General features: G+C 37.6%; 2 protein-coding genes across 5 annotated transcripts in view; both read left to right on the forward strand.

Moving 5' to 3' along the window:
• The first annotated feature begins 5,520 nt into the window (after positions 1–5,520).
• Positions 5,521–11,992, forward strand: mdh1ab (malate dehydrogenase 1Ab, NAD (soluble)). Its single transcript, XM_052154261.1, has 9 exons — positions 5,521–5,671; positions 6,256–6,354; positions 6,549–6,645; positions 7,649–7,824; positions 8,460–8,582; positions 8,849–9,025; positions 9,676–9,789; positions 10,967–11,056; positions 11,288–11,992. Exons 1-9 carry the CDS (start codon positions 5,669–5,671, stop codon positions 11,408–11,410), a joined length of 1,002 nt encoding a protein of 333 aa, XP_052010221.1. The 5' UTR covers positions 5,521–5,668; the 3' UTR covers positions 11,411–11,992.
• Positions 11,993–12,683: 691 nt separating this feature from the next.
• LOC127662869 (UTP--glucose-1-phosphate uridylyltransferase) overlaps positions 12,684–18,669 on the forward strand; it is a 43,034-nt gene continuing 37,048 nt past the window's right edge. Inside the window, exons 1-2 of one of the 4 annotated variants that reach the window (XM_052154254.1) lie at positions 12,684–12,833; positions 18,182–18,315. In XM_052154254.1, the coding sequence (XP_052010214.1) occupies positions 18,217–18,315 (99 nt within the window). In that variant the 5' untranslated portion in view covers positions 12,684–12,833; positions 18,182–18,216. Of the gene's footprint in view, positions 12,834–13,344; positions 13,781–14,600; positions 18,086–18,181; positions 18,316–18,669 lie in introns of those variants that run through there. The other 3 variants (XM_052154253.1, XM_052154257.1, XM_052154255.1) reach the window with 3 other exon arrangements.

The following is an 18,669-nucleotide window of genomic DNA, read 5'->3' on the forward strand; positions in this document are numbered from 1 at the left end:
TACCAACACCATAACTCAAAACAGAAACAAATCTAAAAAGTAACTAAAATAATAATCGAGAAGAAAGAAAGAGGGTAAATTGTTCCAAGTGCTTTTTTATTAAGAGAAGATGAAATTGTAATCAAATACTGTTTTATGTCTTGTAAGAATACCAAAAAATAGGTTTACAATTCAAAAACGTTCATTTATGAATATAAAATCTAGGCTACATAGGAAAATAATTACATTTATTATAAAATAGGCATTTGGATCTGCTTCAAGAAATCCAAAAATAACTGTTTTGGGATTCATTGAAAAACTGCAAGATATTGTTTGAGATAAACAAACTAACATCATTCCAAAATTGAAAAGATGAACTTCACAACCAAAACAAATGAAGAGAGGTTTCGGTGTCATTCTGACAAAAAGAGCAATTAGTGTCAAAATCAGATCAGAATTTTTTCTTTAAGAAATATTTGACAGGGTAAATATTATGAATTAATTTAAAAGATATTTATTTTACTTTGTGAGGGAAAAGCTTTTTTGCATGGACCATATATATTTCCAATTTAAATGATCAAAGAGTCCATTCAAATATGAGATTACAGGAGGGGCAAAGACAATGCTCTCAAGGAATAGAGCTTTTACTTTATGATTCCTTCCTCTTTTTTTCAGTGAAACATATCTCACCAATAGGTGTGTGTTTACAGGTACAGGAGGGGGTAATTAACCTGAAAAGAGAGTATTATTTTTGAAAATCATGTGTAAGTCAGATGGAATAGCATCCATAACTGTGGCAAACTCTTTAGGTGTTACTAGTATATTATATTCTGAAAGAAATTCAGTATACCTAAAAAAGCAAACCTTCGTTATTAAAGAGCTGTCTAACATGAAATATTCCATTACTGAACCAGTAATTACAGAACAAAGATTTATTCTTAAATAAAATGTTCCTATTGTTCCATATGTAACACAGACGCGGAGAAAATGTATGCTTGTAAATAAGAGTTCATGTCAAAAGAACTTGTTGGTGAAAGTTAGATAGCTTGACAGGGCACTTGCGGATTTGGTCTTGCCTACTTACTCACTTGTCTTATGTTTTTCCAGTGTTTGGCCACTAGTATGTGAGTAGATGTAAAGACTGCGACTGTGTGTGACTTTTGATTGTAGGCTGGGACATACCTAGACTTAACGATGTTGGTGCTGGTTGTAACAGTTGTTTTTGTATTTTCACTCAGCTGAAGTCTGTTTTTGGTAGCAATGACTGCTATAGCCTACTTAAAATAATAAATAACTGAAATTTTAACAAAACATTTAGTAATACACTGGTACATACATACTGGTTGTTGGAAGTGTATTGTGCTGTACAAAATATGTAAGTAAATCATTTTACAATGTTTTTATTGTATGAAAATAATTGTAAAAGTTAAAAATTTGTACTCATTTTGATGTTCAATACTTTACACATGAAACAATGTTTAAGTGTAAAACTGTGTCATCCATAACTGCCTTAAGATATTAAATATAAGCCATTTATTTCTACTTTGTTTCTCAATACACTGCATAAATCTTAACAAAAAATAAAATAAAAACCTTATTATATAAACCTGTCTGATCCATTAATATCTACTAATACAAACAATTTAAATCATATGCTTTGGCTTGTCATTTATATAAGATGACCAACGACTGCTTTACACAACTAATCAGTATGTGGTTTCAAACAACAAATAAAAAGCATTAAAATGTATAAATGTACAAAATGATAAATTACCAAAATGACCATCAGTATTAGGCAAGAACATAGGCGATTACTGGGTGAGAAGTATAACAAATATAAATATACACAAATCATATTTTGTAATTACAGTATGATGCTGACATTAAGTCATCCCAAACACGTTATATAATGTTGAATACTTTCATTTACACTAAAATAAATATATGCTAGGTGGGTGGGGTGCGGCTCTTGATCGTGATGAACTCTGGGATACACTTAGCCTGAAAGACAGCTCCAAAGCGGTATTTGCACTAGTGTGGGTTTAGTGTGGGTTAAGTGCGCTGAGCTTTGGCATGTTTTAGACATGGGACAGTCTTGAACACTTTCTTCACAAGGTCAAGACCGCAAGTGTGGGTATTGGGACAAGGCCAAGTTTTTTTTTTTTTTTTTATTAGCCCCAGATTGCAGTCTAGAGGACAATGGGGCAAGGCGACATGTTGCGGCAGAGCAACATGTGTTGCCCTGTTCCCTAAATACCAAATAGCACAACACAAGAGACAGCTCAAATGTCTCAAACAGATTAAAGATAAATTTGGAAGAGTCATTAATGTTTTAGCTGAAATTCAGGGTCAAAGGTTGATTTTGGCTATATTTACACACCTAACACTGATGATCAGGGCTTTTTTTATAGATCTTGAAGAGATGTTGCAAGCTGCTGGCACCCCTCATGATAAAATATTGGGAGGAGACTTAAATTTTTTGATGGACTCAGTCCATCATGGACTCATTAAGCCCCCTATAGCAACAGTGATGCTTCACAAGATGTGTACAAATCTTGGTATTACAGATATTTGGAGACTTCAGAACCCATCTGGTAGGGACTACACATTTTCATAATTTGAACAGCAGTGAAACACTTTCACTCTTACATTCATACAAGCAGCCAGAGAAGTAAGTTTGAAGTAACTTTGGGGCAGAAGAAATAGAAATAAATATTGGGTTAATTGTCATCTTTACCCTAAGCTTAAAATTCTTTTCTAGCCATTTTACATGTACATGTTGCAGGGACGATCATATTTTTTTATCAAGAAAATTCACGTTGGATCATAATTTATTTTTTTCTAAGAACTTTGATGTAAATCTACCAGTGCTGAAGAAGTAATCCAAAGTATTTAGAATATGTTACTGACCTTGAATAATCTAATGGAATACGTTATAAATTAAATTTTACAGCATGTATTCTGTAATCTGTAGTGAAATTAATTTCAAAAGCAACCCTCCCAACCCTGTATATGGAGAATAGGAAATCATATAGTTGGCATTTTAATCTATCCCTTTGCAAAATCCTAAATTTCAACAAATGTTAAAGGCTGAAATCAGTGTTTATATGGAGACCAACAGGTCCTCAGTATCCTCTGTGGACGAGGCTTGGGAAGCACTTAAGGTGGTTCTTAGGGGTCGGATCATACAGTATGCCTCATTCATCAAGAAATCCAAAGCACGTGAACTCGTGGAGTTGGATGGGAATATTAAAAGTGCCGAGGCAGAGTTGAAGCACCTAATGTCATCTGATGGCTTCAGAATTTATGGCCTCAGAATTTCAATCAGAATTGACCTGATTGAAAGAAAGATATAATACTATTTTGTTGCGAAAAATTTAGTTTTGCTATTCAGGGCAAGGCAGTCAAGTCAGGGACAAAGCAGGGAAGCTTTTGGCTAGATATATAAAGCAGAGTGAGTCTTTTTCTACCAATTCCTCTGTGAAATCTGCTGGTGGTGAAATTTTTACCTCGGCCATTGATATTAATAATGTTTTTAAAGAATTCTATTTTGATCTCTATAATTCCACATCTTTGTCTACTGATGAAGATATTAGAAATTTTGTAGAACCATTAGAACTCCCTAAACGTACGACTGAGCAAATAAATTCTCTTGATTCTGAGATAACCTTGGAGGAGCTTGGCGAGGTAATTAAGGCCTTGCCTACAGGCAAGACTCCGAGGCCAGATGGTTTTGCTGCTGAGTTTTTTAGATCTTATGCTACAGAACTGGGTATTGTGTAAATGTGTAATGAAACAAAAATTTTACTGTTTGGCCATAATGACCATCATTATGTTTGGAGGAAAAAGGGTGACGTTTGCAAGCCGAAGAACACCATCTCAACCATGAAGCATGGGATGGCAGCATCCTGTTGTGGGGGTGCTTTGCTGCAGGAGGGACTGGTGCACTTCACAAAATATATGGCATCATGAGGAAGGAAAATCATGTGAATATATTGAAGCAACATCTCAAGACATCAGTCAGGAAGTAAAAGCTCAGTCGCAAATGGGTCTTCCAAATGGACAATGATCCCAAGTATACCTCCAAAGTTGTGGCAAAATGGCTTAAGGACAACAAAATCAAGGTATTGGAGTGGCCAACACAAAGCCCTGACCTCAATCTGATAGAAAATTTGTGGGCAGAACTGAAAAGGCGTGTGCAAGCATGGAGGCCTACAAACCTGACTCAGTTACACCAGTTCTGTATGGCGGAATGGGCCAAAATTCCAGCAACTTATTGTGAGAAGCTTGTGGAAGTCTACCCAAAACATTTGACCAAAGTTAAACAATTTAAAGGCAATGCTACCAAATACTAACAATGTGTATAAACTTCTGACCCACTGGGAATGTGATGAAAGAAATAAAAGCTGAAATAAATTCTTCTCTCTACTATTATTCTGACATTTCACATTCTTAAAATTAAGTAGTGATCCTAACTGATCTAATACGGGAAATGTTTTCTGCAATTAAATGCCAGGAATTGTGACATTTTTTTTTTTTTTTGTTTAAATGTATTTGCCTAAAGTGTATTTAAACTTCTGATGTCAACTGTATATCAGAGATGGCAACAAAATTGGGATACAGGAACTAAGGGGAGACATCTATACTCAATACAGTCAATAGTGGGGAGGGGAAGGATATGGGAGGAGCAGGAGAGAAGGAAATATAATATCAAGATTACGGGGAAATTTTTCAGTAGTGTTTAGGTTCCTGGAAAGCACAGGTTTTATTGGTAGGATTTAAGTGATTAGAGTATATTAAAGACAAAGATATTAATGGATAAAAAGAAATAGAAACCGCATGTGCGATAATCATCAACATGTTTTGATCTAAAAATAATACCTTTGGAATAAACTACGTGTGGAGTTTACCACGATAAAAATGTATGCTATATAAGAGAAGACGCGGACAATTTTGCGACATGTAGGTGTCAGTTTACGGCTCTCCCCATTTATTTGTAAAGTATCCGCAAACGGTGACGTTCTGTCGTAACACGCTAGTTGACCGTTACGCCCATAGATATTATATAGAGACTATACCATATATCTATATGATGTCTATGGTTACGCCCTCTCCTTTCCAGCTGAGCGATTCTTCACATCTACCCATGATCTTTATGAGAATGCTTGCCAAAAAATAAATGGGAAATTTGTAATGAGTAGGCTAATAGTTATTTTCGTATTTCCTAAATATACATCGATAAACCTAAAACCATAAACATGTTTATTTAAGTTGTTTTATGAGCACACAGTGGTTCTCTCTCTCTCTCTCTCTCTCTCTCTCTCTCTCTCTCTCTCTCTCTCTCTTCTCTGTCTCTTGCTCTATCACACACACACACACACACACACACACACACACACACACACACACACACACACACACACACACACACAACTTATTCTGTTCAACTCACTCACCTTAAACGACTGGGGACTGGACCAGCCGGTTTTTGTTTTGGTATAGTGCATTAGAGGAAATGTAGTTTTTTATGCTATTCAAATGACGTCTGTGTGGCAACGTCATGGAAACTACATTTACCAGAAGCCCCTTAAAACGCAGGTGCAACTGCAACTTGTTGCTTCGTGAATAGGGGTGACCTCCGATTTACCCGAGTAGTGGGAGAGACGCTGTCATTCTGAACCAGCTGAACATGGTAAGAAAAACATATACTTGAACTTAAATTCATATGAATTCGTTCAAGTGCGTTCGTATTGTCATGTGTTTTACTTTCAGAGAACGCAGCTCGCCAACTAATATAGAAACTCTTGTATTTATCTTTAATATGCATAATGAGCTGATCTGCTTTGCTGAGACATGATCTTGATCAAAGGACATGTTTGAATGGTACTAATAATTGCAGGTGATATTCCTAATATAATCAGACTGTTCTGACATTTTGAAATTTACTTGTACTTCATGTTTTACTTAAGTACTCTCTAACCTGTGTTCAAGCCACACTTAAGTGAATAAATAGCTACTTTCATTTGCAACTAATTTTAAAATCCACAGTGGTGCTGAGTGGTGAAAGGGAGTTCACTGAACAAATGGAGGAAAATCTCCTAGTTTAAAAATATCTCACACCATGTAATTCTGAGGTCTTGACTTTAAGTGTTGCCAAGACAGTCCTATTTATATGTTCTAACATGGTGAGCCTCGTGAGCTCCTCTGTCCTGGTAGTGACCTAGTTGTTGGCTACATTTCTTTCTGCATGCTTATTCTTTCTGTTTTGTGCTGTAGGCTGAGCCTATTAGAGTCCTGATCACCGGCGCTGCAGGGCAGATCGCCTATTCCCTTCTCTACACCATCGCCAAGGGAGATGTCTTCGGCAAAGATCAGGTAGAGGAAGGATTTGTCTTATATAGTGTCCTGTCACATCCAATTAAAGGCAAGATGGTCTTTGACTAATTCCTGAAAAAGGCACCATATGTGTCTTGACACCCAACAGCTGATGAGAAAAGTAGCACAGGTGCAGGTAAAAAGTACAACTGACAATGTACACAATATGCTCACTCTCCCTCTTTCTTTCTCAGCCTCTCATACTGGTTCTGTTGGACATCACTCCCATGTTGCCAGTCCTGGATGGTGTGGTTATGGAGCTGCAGGACTGTGCTCTCCCAATTCTGAGAGGTACACACAATCAGAAAGGGGTGCTTCTTTAAACAGTTCTGAGGCCCTATGTTCTCTGGTCTTTGTGCCAGTCCTGCAGTCTTAAAGGACTGTGTTTGCATTGCTCTGGCCTCTCGTTATCTATGCCTGTGTGATTGGCTGTCTATATGATCCCCGTTTGAAAGGGCAGCTATTCTTAGGATTGTGGTTCCCATCAGAGGATGGTATGTAGCAACAGGAAGTTCAGGAGGCCAATTCAGGATGGGTGAATGTCACAAAAAAGCTTACCACAGGATGTTTAATCTTCATTTTGTATAAAGTTAATGCATCCTATTTGGTTAACCAGTTACATTTTTGCATTGTGACATTATTATTATCATTAATCACCCCCTCCCCCAGTTTTCAGTAATTTAATGTGTCCAGATTTATTATAATCTGATTATTCTCAAAAGTGGTTCTCTTTAGATCTCGTAAGAAATTACTGTACTACTGTAAAAATTACTTTAATGCAAAGATTTTATTTTTAATACAGTATGCATCATATCTACATGTGAATAATTTAAATGCCCAAAAATATGAATGGTCCTAAAGTTAGGCTTCATTTTCATGCAAAATATAATTTATTTTTGGTTTTTGGGTGAAATTTGTCCTGGACTTGTTTTTAACAGGTTTCAAGATAGAGATAAATCCCTGTTAATTATTTACCTTGTATTAACGTTCTCTAATTTTATTCTTTAGAATATGACATACAGTAGCAGTATTTTCCAAAAGCATTTTTGCTGTATCAGAGTCTATTCAGAAGCTGAAAGCAAATGGCATGCATAGGTTGTCATATAAAACTCTTTTCGATCACATACTGTATCTGTACAGTGATATGTTCAGTACTGAATGAATTCAAATGTCTTATACAGCAGTTTCTTTCAGTTAGATACCTGTGTGTTTTCTAGAGACTCCATGATGTTACTATATGTTGTTGTTACCCTACATCTACTCTGATTCCACTGTCTGATCCTGTGTGTTCCAGAGGTCATCCCTACCGATAAAGAGGATGTTGCATTCAAAGATTTGGATGCTGCCATCCTGGTGGGGTCCATGCCAAGGAGAGACGGCATGGAGAGAAAGGACCTGCTGAAGGCCAACGTTGCTATCTTTAAGTCTCAGGGGGAGGCACTTGACAAGTACGCCAAGAAGACAGTCAAGGTGATTAACAAGCCTTTTTGTTTTACATATGGTGCTAGAATATTATGTTCCGGAAGGCATGGATATATTGTTTGTGTGTGTGTGTGTGTGTGTGTGTGTGTGTGTGTGTGTGTGTGTGTGTGTGTGTGTGTGTGTGTGTGTGTGTGTGTGTGTGTGTGTGTGTGTGTGTATATATACACATATGTACATTAGGGCTGTCAAATGTATAAAATATTTAATTGTGATTAATCACAATATCTTTATAAATATGAGTGGACAAATTATGCTTCATCCAGATGTGTTTTTCAGTCATCCACCCAAAACCTACCCCACCAACAGTTGAACAACAGAAAATTAACACAACTCAATTCAAATTATGTACAAAATATGGTATTATGACAGGATCTTTCCTGAAAAACAGTGGAATTAAATGGCTCTGGTCACGTGGCTATTTGCACCACTCATGCAAAAAATGTGCACTGCCATTTACAATTGATAATTTGATGTATAAGCAAAATACATTAAAAACTAATTTTATACCCCGGTCACAATTGTAACCATGGGTTAAATGGGTTAACCCGTTTAGTGCTTAAATAAGGCTTACACACTGCATTATTTATTAGTTAAATATTTGATCCTCACATTTTACTGTATAGGTTCTAGTTGTTGGTAACCCAGCAAATACCAACTGTTTGATCGCGGCCAAATCTGCCCCCTCCATCCCCAAAGAGAATTTCTCCTGTTTGACACGTCTTGATCACAACAGGGCTTGCTCTCAGGTAAGATCACTCCTCGTACTGGATTGTGTACTGAATACATTTTACAACAGTATGAAACCACTGAAGTCAATGTAAACATACATGAATTGATTCTACATCAATATTTAAAAAGCCATGGAAAATTCCTGGAATTTTTTTTATAGTGAATTTACTTTTCTTTTTTTCTGAAACTTTCACCCACTAGATAGAAATGAAAAATGACTAGTAACGGTTAAATGTATGTCTCGAGTTCCACACTAAGTTGTACTGCACAATGTGTCCTCTAGGTGGCAATGCGTTGTGGCATCTCTGCAAACCATGTGAAGAATGTAATCATCTGGGGAAATCACTCCTCTACACAGTACCCAGATGTCAATCACTGCAAGGTTAATGTGCATGAGAAGGACATGACTGCCTTTGATGCAGTGAAGGACGATGCCTGGCTGAAGGGAGAGTTCATTTCTGTAAGTGCTGTCTGCTTTGCTGCCTTCTTCCTGTAGAGCTCACTGTCACCCAGTTTATTGTGCACAATACTGCTCAGTGTTCAAGAATGCATGCTAATGTAAAAGTGTGTAATTTCTGTGCCAATAGCATTACCACATGCAATTGCAAAAATAATTATTTAAATATTTATATTTCCAAACACTTCCCCATCTTACAGTGGATGGCCAAACAGCTTTTTGGGGAAATCAACCCAAAAATGGCTTAATTATAGTTGTCTGCATATTAAGCTGGGATTAAAAAATAAATAAATAAATAAAACATTTACATTGAAACTTTAACATCAAAATTGTATACTTTACATTTAACAGTTAGTCTAATCTCCTGCAGTCTACTCTCACTCATGTATATGCAATGTGTGCTGTGTCACTGCGAGTAGGATTCTATACATTAGTGTACAGTACATGTTATCTGAGATGTAATGGAACTTATCAATGTTTTATGGACAATTGTCCAATAAGTAGCCCTTCACTGAAGATTTCCTTCTAGTTACACAGTGATTGATAGTTTTTATCCTTTTATTTATCAGAAAATTTGGATAAACTTGACTTCTGGTTGCAGTGAAATGATCAGAAATGCTATATTGTGATTTCTCTGTCTCTCTTTCTTTCAGACAGTGCAGCAGCGTGGTGCTGCAGTCATTAAGGCCAGGAAGCTCTCCAGTGCCATGTCAGCTGCTAAGGCTATCTGTGATCACATGAGAGACATTTGGACAGGCACTCCTGAGGTCAGCTTTGTAGCAGTCCTTCCGCATTTTTAACTCTGGGAGACCAGTGCTATGTCTCTGAATTTGTTAATATTTGCATTGTGTCGGATATTGTATCAACACAACAAATATAATAACGGAGTGTCTATTTGCACACCGGTGCAAATAGCAACTGCCACACAGTGTATTTGCTCCCCAATAGTCTGGTAGAACCACAGAAATATACAACACTCTAACCAGTAGATGTCGCTGCATTGGCGTGGGGTGGAAAGACGGTTTGTGCATGTGTACTGTTGTCTTAGCAACTGCGGTGGAATCCACGTTTTGTCCAACTCTTTTTCCCATAAGATTTCCTGGCTGTTTCCACTCTTAATATTAATTTCCTTTAACACTACTTAAATTTATAGATACAAATTTATATAAATGTTGATTTCATGGCAGTGATTTGGTCACAGTGAATGTCGGGGAGTGCAGAAAAGGGTTTGATCCGGAGGAGGGGTCTGTCTATCACACTCATTACCATGTGAAACCGTGGTTACTGTAGTAAAATCAAGGTTATATTTTCTATTCTAAGGTATAGTTAAGGTTAGGTTTAGAGGTAGAGGTTAATGTATAGTGTCTGTGGGACTCTAAATAAACACACTGCAGTGATGCCCATACTGTATGTTAGTATTTAAAAATGGGTGGAATTGGCATCTGCCTAATAACAATTTACTCTAAAACAGTTTATCAGTCATTGTTGGACAAAAGGCATTTCCGTAAATTCATATCAGCCTAATAACAATCATTTTAGATTAATGGCAGTAATAAGACTGTAACTCAGATGAAACTGTGAGAAAAATAATACCTAACCATCCATTAAAACAGTCTAGCTTTGTTAAATGTTCAGTTGGGATCATTGTGAGGAGCTCTATGGAGCATAACATTTTAGGGCTCAAAATGTAGCCAAGCAGACGGTGCAGACATACACCAGGAATGTACAAGAGTAGATGACATTATGTTTTCTCCACCTCTAAACAAATATGCTTTTTATTTTTATTTGGAATTTGATGTTTGCATAACATGTAATATGTAATCAATGTTGAATTTACTTATTTTTTAATACTGCACACAAGGGAACAGTTTTAATTGGACTGACTCTAGGTTTTTATAAGGAGGGCCACATTTAACTTAACCACTTTCATGTTTGTTTTTGTAGGGTGAGTTCATCTCTATGGGTGTCTATTCCACTGGAAACTCTTATGGAATTCCAGAGGACCTTATTTACTCATTCCCTGTTACAGTCAAGGTTTGTCCAGAAACTTGTCCAAAGTCTATCCCTGATTTATAACCTCCACCCCATGACTTCATCTGCTTAGAATCCTTTGATAATCCTTTCATCATGTTGTGAACTAGAGTAGAATTGTTAGCCACTATTGCAACACACTGAGAATTGCGCTGTTTTGAAGACCTTGATGCTGATAGTGATCCATATAACATCTCACATTCTAAACCTTTCTTTTTGTCTGCTTATTGTCAGGATAAGACCTGGAAGATTGTCAATGGGCTTGCCATTAATGACTTTTCAAGAGCCAAGATGGATGCAACAGCAGCTGAATTAGTGGAGGAAAGAGACACCGCTGTCTCTTTCCTGGGTGTTTGACCAGAAACCCAACCATCTACGCTGCATTTAGATGCCCAGAAAACACTAGAAGCATGGCTGTAAAACACTCCTGAATATCTTTTTGAATATTTGTTCCCCTGAAACTCTGTAACACAACTTCTAGAAATATCTGTACTTGAATTTCCTATATTCTTAGCACAGCTTGGTTAAATCCAGAATGCTGACTGACACTTTAGGATTGGAGTCTACTCCTCACTGTGCAGCAGGGACTTTGGTTGTTTTCCTTCCCCTGTTGGGCCCTCCACCTGACAACAGCTCAAATGTGAGGAAACAAAAAGTAGTCTATATCAAGACAGTATCTAGACTGCCCTTTTTTTTATCTAACTCGAAGAGGAGCTGCAGAAAAGAGGGCCAAAGTTTGGAAAGGACTTTGAGTATATTAATTAAGTCATTCTGTGGCATTGTCCAACCCTTACATTAAAATCTTATCTGTTACATGTTAAACAAGTGTTTTGTGGAAATTATGGGGGAAGATGTAATGTGTCAGTTAAAGTGGTTCTGGCAGTGTGGTGACTGTTACAGATTTGTTTATGTAGAATCCAGTAATAAAACTCAGAACATGTGTTCTTGCACTAGTCTCCTTTATAGCAGACATTGACATGATATGAAAAACCCTTCAACCTTGAAGTTAACCATGGATGCTACCTGAAATTTTGCAGTGTGCTCAGTGTATCATCAACTTAATGGTTAAAATTAGGGTGTCCTTTTAAAATCTCCTGGACCTCGCTCTCATTTGAAATACTGATACCACGTTACAAAACATAACATGTACTATGAATAAGGGAGGTCTCTGGTGGTGTGAAGGGCATTTTTTTTGGCGACTGTGGTTGCAGACGTGGCCATAAGAGCCGTGAGCCCTTTCAGAGAGCGGACTGGAGTCAGCCAATGAGATTTGCCGCTGCGAAAATGCCGCCTTTTGATTGGTTACTGCAAGAAGTTCGTGTTTTTCCGACTCTTGTGATATACAATCTCGTAACGTGCACTGCTGCTGCCTGGTAGATTTAATTTTTTTTACTTCAGAAATTAACGCAGACACAAAAAACGATTATTGTGTATAGTAATTTTGCATAAAAAAATGTGTCCCACTTGTAATCCATTAATTTAAAGACTGATGTAAATCGCACTGATTTAGGCTAAATAATAACAATCTAAAATAAAACAGCGAACGAAAAAATGGTGACAGCTTACATATGTAATTTTGGTCTCCTAAAAACTGCATTTTAACCTGCCATGTTGCTCAGGGAATTTCTAAATTATCTTTATATCGAAGCACTTCCGCATTTTTTGGCGACCCTACACTGCTGTTTCTGAGAAAAGAAAGTTGGTTGGCTAGAGAGGGAATCTCGTCGCTACTCCGGAAACACCTTCAACAGCTCAACGATAACATCCTCCAGCATTCCGAGTAAGATATTTCATATTTACTTTCACATTCGCTTTGCCATATTAAAAAATGTACAACATGAAATCACTCTTCATATCTTGCTACCAAATTCCTAACTCATATCTGGGTGTTTATAAGCAACATTTGTTTCGGTGCAATCAAAGAACGCAAAGGTTTTTGCTTTTGGGGTTTGCACGGTGCTGGAGAACATAGCTGCTCTGTCCTTGCGAATTAGAATGTAATGAATTACTCTTTTATACTACCATTAGTGCAGTTACGGACATTGTCCATGCCAAACGAAATCATTGCAACCACTAACATTGAGTTCTATAAAAAAATAATATGAGCTTTTCTGTTGTTGTTTTTTTTTTTTTTTCCGAAAGTGTACATACACTTATCCCTTAACGATAATTTTAAAAACCACAGTAAGGAATTATGGTCATTTGAAGACGTGGTTGAGGAAGTGGGACTCGACTATAATGTGACGTGTTGAATTATGACGGGCCGAAACGTTCTGAGTAGCACCCACTGTTCGTAGCACCAGTGCAGTTTCTACAGGGAGACAGACGCGCAAATAAGTTCACCTTTTATTATTACACACTTTCCGCATTGAGCAGCAACTGCACGGGCGAGTAAAGGTCAACGAGGCAGCCTTTTATTCGCACTACATTTTACTCGATAGAACAGTGGGAGGAGAGAATGAGATAGAGAGATTGTGATGGTTCATTTAAAAGCGCATGATCGCCAGAGGAAACAAACTGATAGACGATGAGAGAATCGATCAGCTGACCTGTCCTTTTCCAATTATTATTACTACCAGCGGCATACGTCTTCATCTATGCTGCTTTTCCCCATGACTTGAAGGCTGGATTAGGAAGATAAAATCACGGGATTACTGTTGTTGTAATTTTTTAATCAAACTGCATTTCATATAGGCTACTTTATGAATATGTCGCTTTACGTTGAAGGTAAGAACTTTCTTAAGTACTAGGCATGCTGTCACACTTTAAGGTCCTTTTAAGGTTGATTTGGCTATCTCGATACTTCTAATGTAATTGGTTAAATTGGTTGAAAAGGATTAGTCAATCCTCTATACACTGGGAATGTCATAGAACAGTAATAAATTCAGATCAGAGAGAAATCATTGAAGCAGAAATGACTGGGTTAATTTGGATGCATTTATTGAAACCATGTTATAAAGCTACAGACCTGTAGCTTGGTCCGTTCCTCACTTTGGCATGAATTGTCAGATCTTTGGTTATCTTAACTATTACAGCCATTCATTTGGCCTGCCTATGTCAATAATTGAAGAGATTTTGTATTAGACATGATTATGGACGTCATTGATTGAAGTCTTGTGACTGCCATGTCCAGTGGGACTTCTAGTGTTTGATTGCCCTTTGACCCATGTGTAACACATAGTCCATGGCAGCAGCTTTCTGAGAGATTGTGTGTAAACGGAAATGCACAATGCTGTTCAAGAAACTATTCAGGGGGATTTAATTTTCCACTTTAAAAAAAAAAAGTGCTGCTGTTACATTAAGCAGGCATTTCTAATAGGATCTGACTCTTTAAAATGGCATTCGTTGGTGTAACCTAATTTAGTCAGGCTAATTCAGTTGTTAAATAATATATATATATATATATATATATATATATATTTTTTTTTTTGCGAATAAAGACAGTTCACCAGATAACTACATTGAGCATGTTGTTTGTTATCTAATAGTTTACCTGCTTCTATATCCCCAGAGGAAGTGGATTTCCATTCAAAATACTATGTAGTATGTACATTTTCTAGCTTAAGAATTTGCTGTTTGTATGTGCAAATATGGAACTTTCTTGTTAAACTGATCAGATGATTAAGATCGAAGTAATCATTTGCATTGCTCTCTGAAATAATTTATTCTGACTGGTCAATAATTGCATTCTACTGTCATATATTTTTGTAAATGAACACTAAACTGTGTAATGATCATTGTCACAGGCAACCGATTTCCTACATAGCTGTGTTAGCTTCATGTCTTTCATATCATTCTGCTGTCTTTTTTTTTCCTCACATGAAACTCAAGTCAATATTTCATGTTCATCACTTTTTTTGGTCATCAATTTATTTGGTAAGTAGCCATATAATAAGCGGGTTAAAGTACAAATAGCCGGTCATTATTGGAAGAAAAAGCTGAGCACCCTGTCAGGGTTTATTTTGTGATATTAACTGACTGACTGCACATAGTCTCTTACATATAGTTCACCCAAAATGAAAATTCTCTTGTCATTTACTCACCCTCATGCCATCCCAGATGTATATGACTGACTTTCTTCAGCAAGAACACATGTAAAGAAAAATATCTTAGCTCAGTAGGTTTTTAAAATGCAAGTTGATGATGATCAGACCTTTTAGGTTCCTAAACGTATATACAGTCAGCATATACATCATCCATATGACTCCAGTGGTTATATTAATGTTTTCTAAAGCGATGTGTAATTTTTAACTCCTGGTTGTACCATAGTTGGGCCCTTTTTACAAGTGCTAGCGCTAAGCACTACCTTATACAATAATTAATATACCCAGTCAATGGGCACTAGTAAGTCTAGGAACAAGTGGATATGGTAAAATTGCAGCCGCAAAGCACTAATGTGCTGGGTTAAGTGCAATTTATTTCTAAGGTTCTTCTCCGGTTATTGCACCATCTGCATCCTATTATGTAGTCCATTCCCTGTCAAGCACCAGCGAGATAAACCAAGATGCTCATAAGAAGCTTGTAGTGTAATTGCGCTGTATGCAATGAATCAGAAGAACAGAAATATGGACTTAAGTTCTTTTGTGCTTTAACTGCGTCCTAAATGTCGTGTTAAATGTCAGGCAAATTTCTATGGCTGTGACTAGCTCCTTTTATATGCTTGGAAAATGGGGTTCTCGTCAGGATTGTATGTAGGCTCTGTTGAATTCAAGAGAATGTAAGTATTAATAATCATATTGATCAAGTGATTCACAAATCATGGCTTGTATTAACAGTGATTGTATTCACTTGTACCTGTTGATTTTGCTTTAAAAATTCAATTAATCTATTGGTATACAAAAAAGAATTTAAAACAAAATGAAAATATTATCAAAATAACAAAATTGTCAAAAAATCCTATATAACGACCTTCTGAAAAATCAAAACATTTTACCCTCTCCAACTTCTTCCACTGGCCTCTTTTGCAGTGACTTAAAAATCACTCTACGACTACAGGTGAAAAGATTTGTTGTTGCTTGTTGCACTGCCTGTCACGTCAAAACAATGGAGTCCTATACCTGGAGAAAGTGTACTGTTAATCACTGTGAATAATAGCATCTGATAAATGACCACAAAACTATCCAACATTCCAATAAATCAAATAAATGTTGAGTCACAGTTAAGGTTGGCTATATTTGTAGGCATAAGTGATGGTAATATTTATGTTAAACAATGTAAGACCTTGTTGCACTGGCCAGAGTGTCGTCAGTATTTTACAAGCACAGATAATAATTATGAGAAACAGAAATGGTCTCTTATTCACAGTACCAGCTGTCACTTTGGGTTAGTGGCCATTTTGAACATTTAATGTCACGTGCCTTCTTGCTCGGAGCCAAGGTGTTTTATTCCACTCCCCTTGGCAGTATCTTAGAAGATATTTAACTCCTGGCAGAACAGTGAATGACATAATTGCATGTAGATCAAATTTGTCTAACTGAACAATATTCAGTCACACACACAAAACACTGTGTGTTTTCATTGTATTCTGATTTGCCAGGCCAATTGAGTCTCTCTGGGGGTTACATTGATGTTGAAATTGATGCTGGCAGTTCCTGCTCAGAAGCATGCCACAAACTCAGGATCTTATAGTATGCTTAAGCTTTATCAAATAGAATTTGGTTAAATCTCTATAGGTCTAAACCCTCTTTAGGATGAATAAGTGTGTTTGTGGTAAAACAGGAGAATTGAAGTCACTACTTGAGTATTAATCTGAAGGACTACAGCTATTGTAAATGGGCAGTTTTACAGTAATTTAACCCTGAACCCAGTGGATAGTGTGTTTATTACAATCAGCAAATGAAACACATGATAAGATATCTGTGCTTTCATGGCCTCTGGAATAGGAGTCCTTTTCATTGTGGGCAAGTCATGATGTGGGTCCGAATCCGGAACATGGTGACCTGCGTAGCGTGGGTTATAGCAACTTCATACAGTCTGAGGCTGCTTTTCCACTGCACAAAGTCACTCCCAATGCTAGGGAACCGCTTGCCCCGCGCTGCTGTCAATTTTACAATCCACCTTGCGAGCTTGATGCTCGGCTTCCATAGGAAGGAATTGAAAGCGCTCGCTCACATTCGCTCAGCACGCGCCAGTGGAAACATACAACAAGAAAGCCAAACTGCTAGTGTTTTTAGCAACACGCATGTCTAGATGTAGAACACCGGCTAAATATCGAAAATTACTCAAAAGCTTATCGTCGTTATCGTGGAGTTTTTTTTATTTTTATTGCAATAAATATTGATACCGTTTTATCGCCCAGCACTACTTGTACCTTGCCCAAGCACGATTGTTCCCCCTCTGCTCTCCCCCGCTGGCCTGCACTCACATTGCACTTCAAGTTCCAGGCCTGAGCAAACTTGCGTTATTATGATGTGACTTTTTGTTTTGAAGAAAACGGGAAGAAAAGCAGAGCATAATGTCCATCATTGTAACATTACTTGTTGTGAGTTATTTTGAGTCGTGTGGGGCGCAGTGACACAGGGCCCTCTCACATGCCTAATTGTCGACAGCATCATACGACTGGGATTTATCCTTTTCATCTGAGGAGCTGTCAGATTTACGGAGTGCATTCCGTAACTTCAGAATCTGAACCCGCAGTTTTTTCAGCTTGAAACTTTATTGTTCTGGTTCTTTGGTATCCACAAGCATGAAGATAGTCGTGGATATTACCAAATATCTCAGTTCTTATGTGTTGTATCCAGTTGTTCCTGTATACTCTCGTCTGCCCAAATTTCCAGTAAACACTGCACCTAATCCTTAGACTATTGTGATCCCTTTGTCCAGTCGCATCATTGATGTCATGTTTCATGCTCTGTTACGGTTAACGATCACACTAGGTGCATTCCGTGCCTGAGCCAACTGAATCATGCCCAAGCCCACCTCTTCAAGTGGGCCAAGGCACAGTTCAGTGTACCCGGCACAGTACGGAGCAATCACACTAGTCAAACAAACTGGACTTTGGGGGTCAAACGTGATAGCAACAGATAGCCTAGTGTGAGTACACCCTTAGAGTTTGTGCATATAAATTGGAAGGTTTTGATTGTGAAGTTTTTGGGAAAGTAACACTGTGATGTTTGGCTTTAATTATAGGTCTGAGTAAGGATTTACCGAGCAATATCAACGGGATGGCTCAGTTCCAGGAAGTGATGCGACAACAGCTGGAGTGCTCTATTCATGCTGAGCTGGAGAAGCTCTTGAGTACAGTCAAAGGCATAGATGCCGAGGTGAGATATGGACAGCATCCTCTACATTGAACCACTTGCAAACTAAGGCTGTGCACAACAGTTAAGACATCCGTCCAGCGCATTTTAACAGTAAATAGATAAACAGCGTAGACGCACACTAAAGCATGTTTGAACGGCACCTAACTCGCCATATACCAGAAAAACTGACCCAAACCCGGCCGGAAAATCCGACGTTTTGTCGGAGCTCGTTGAGTTTGGGTCAGGTTGAAGTCCTATTGCACGTGTCAAATAACCAAAAAGTAAATTTGGTATTCGAATAGGGGTGCGTCAAATGATTAACTGAATGTCGACTATCCGTGCACATCCCTATTGCAAACCAAGACACTTAAACCC

The sequence above is a fragment of the Xyrauchen texanus genome, chromosome 22, assembly GCF_025860055.1.
Source record: "Xyrauchen texanus isolate HMW12.3.18 chromosome 22, RBS_HiC_50CHRs, whole genome shotgun sequence".
Taxonomy (NCBI): Eukaryota; Metazoa; Chordata; class Actinopteri; order Cypriniformes; family Catostomidae; genus Xyrauchen; species Xyrauchen texanus.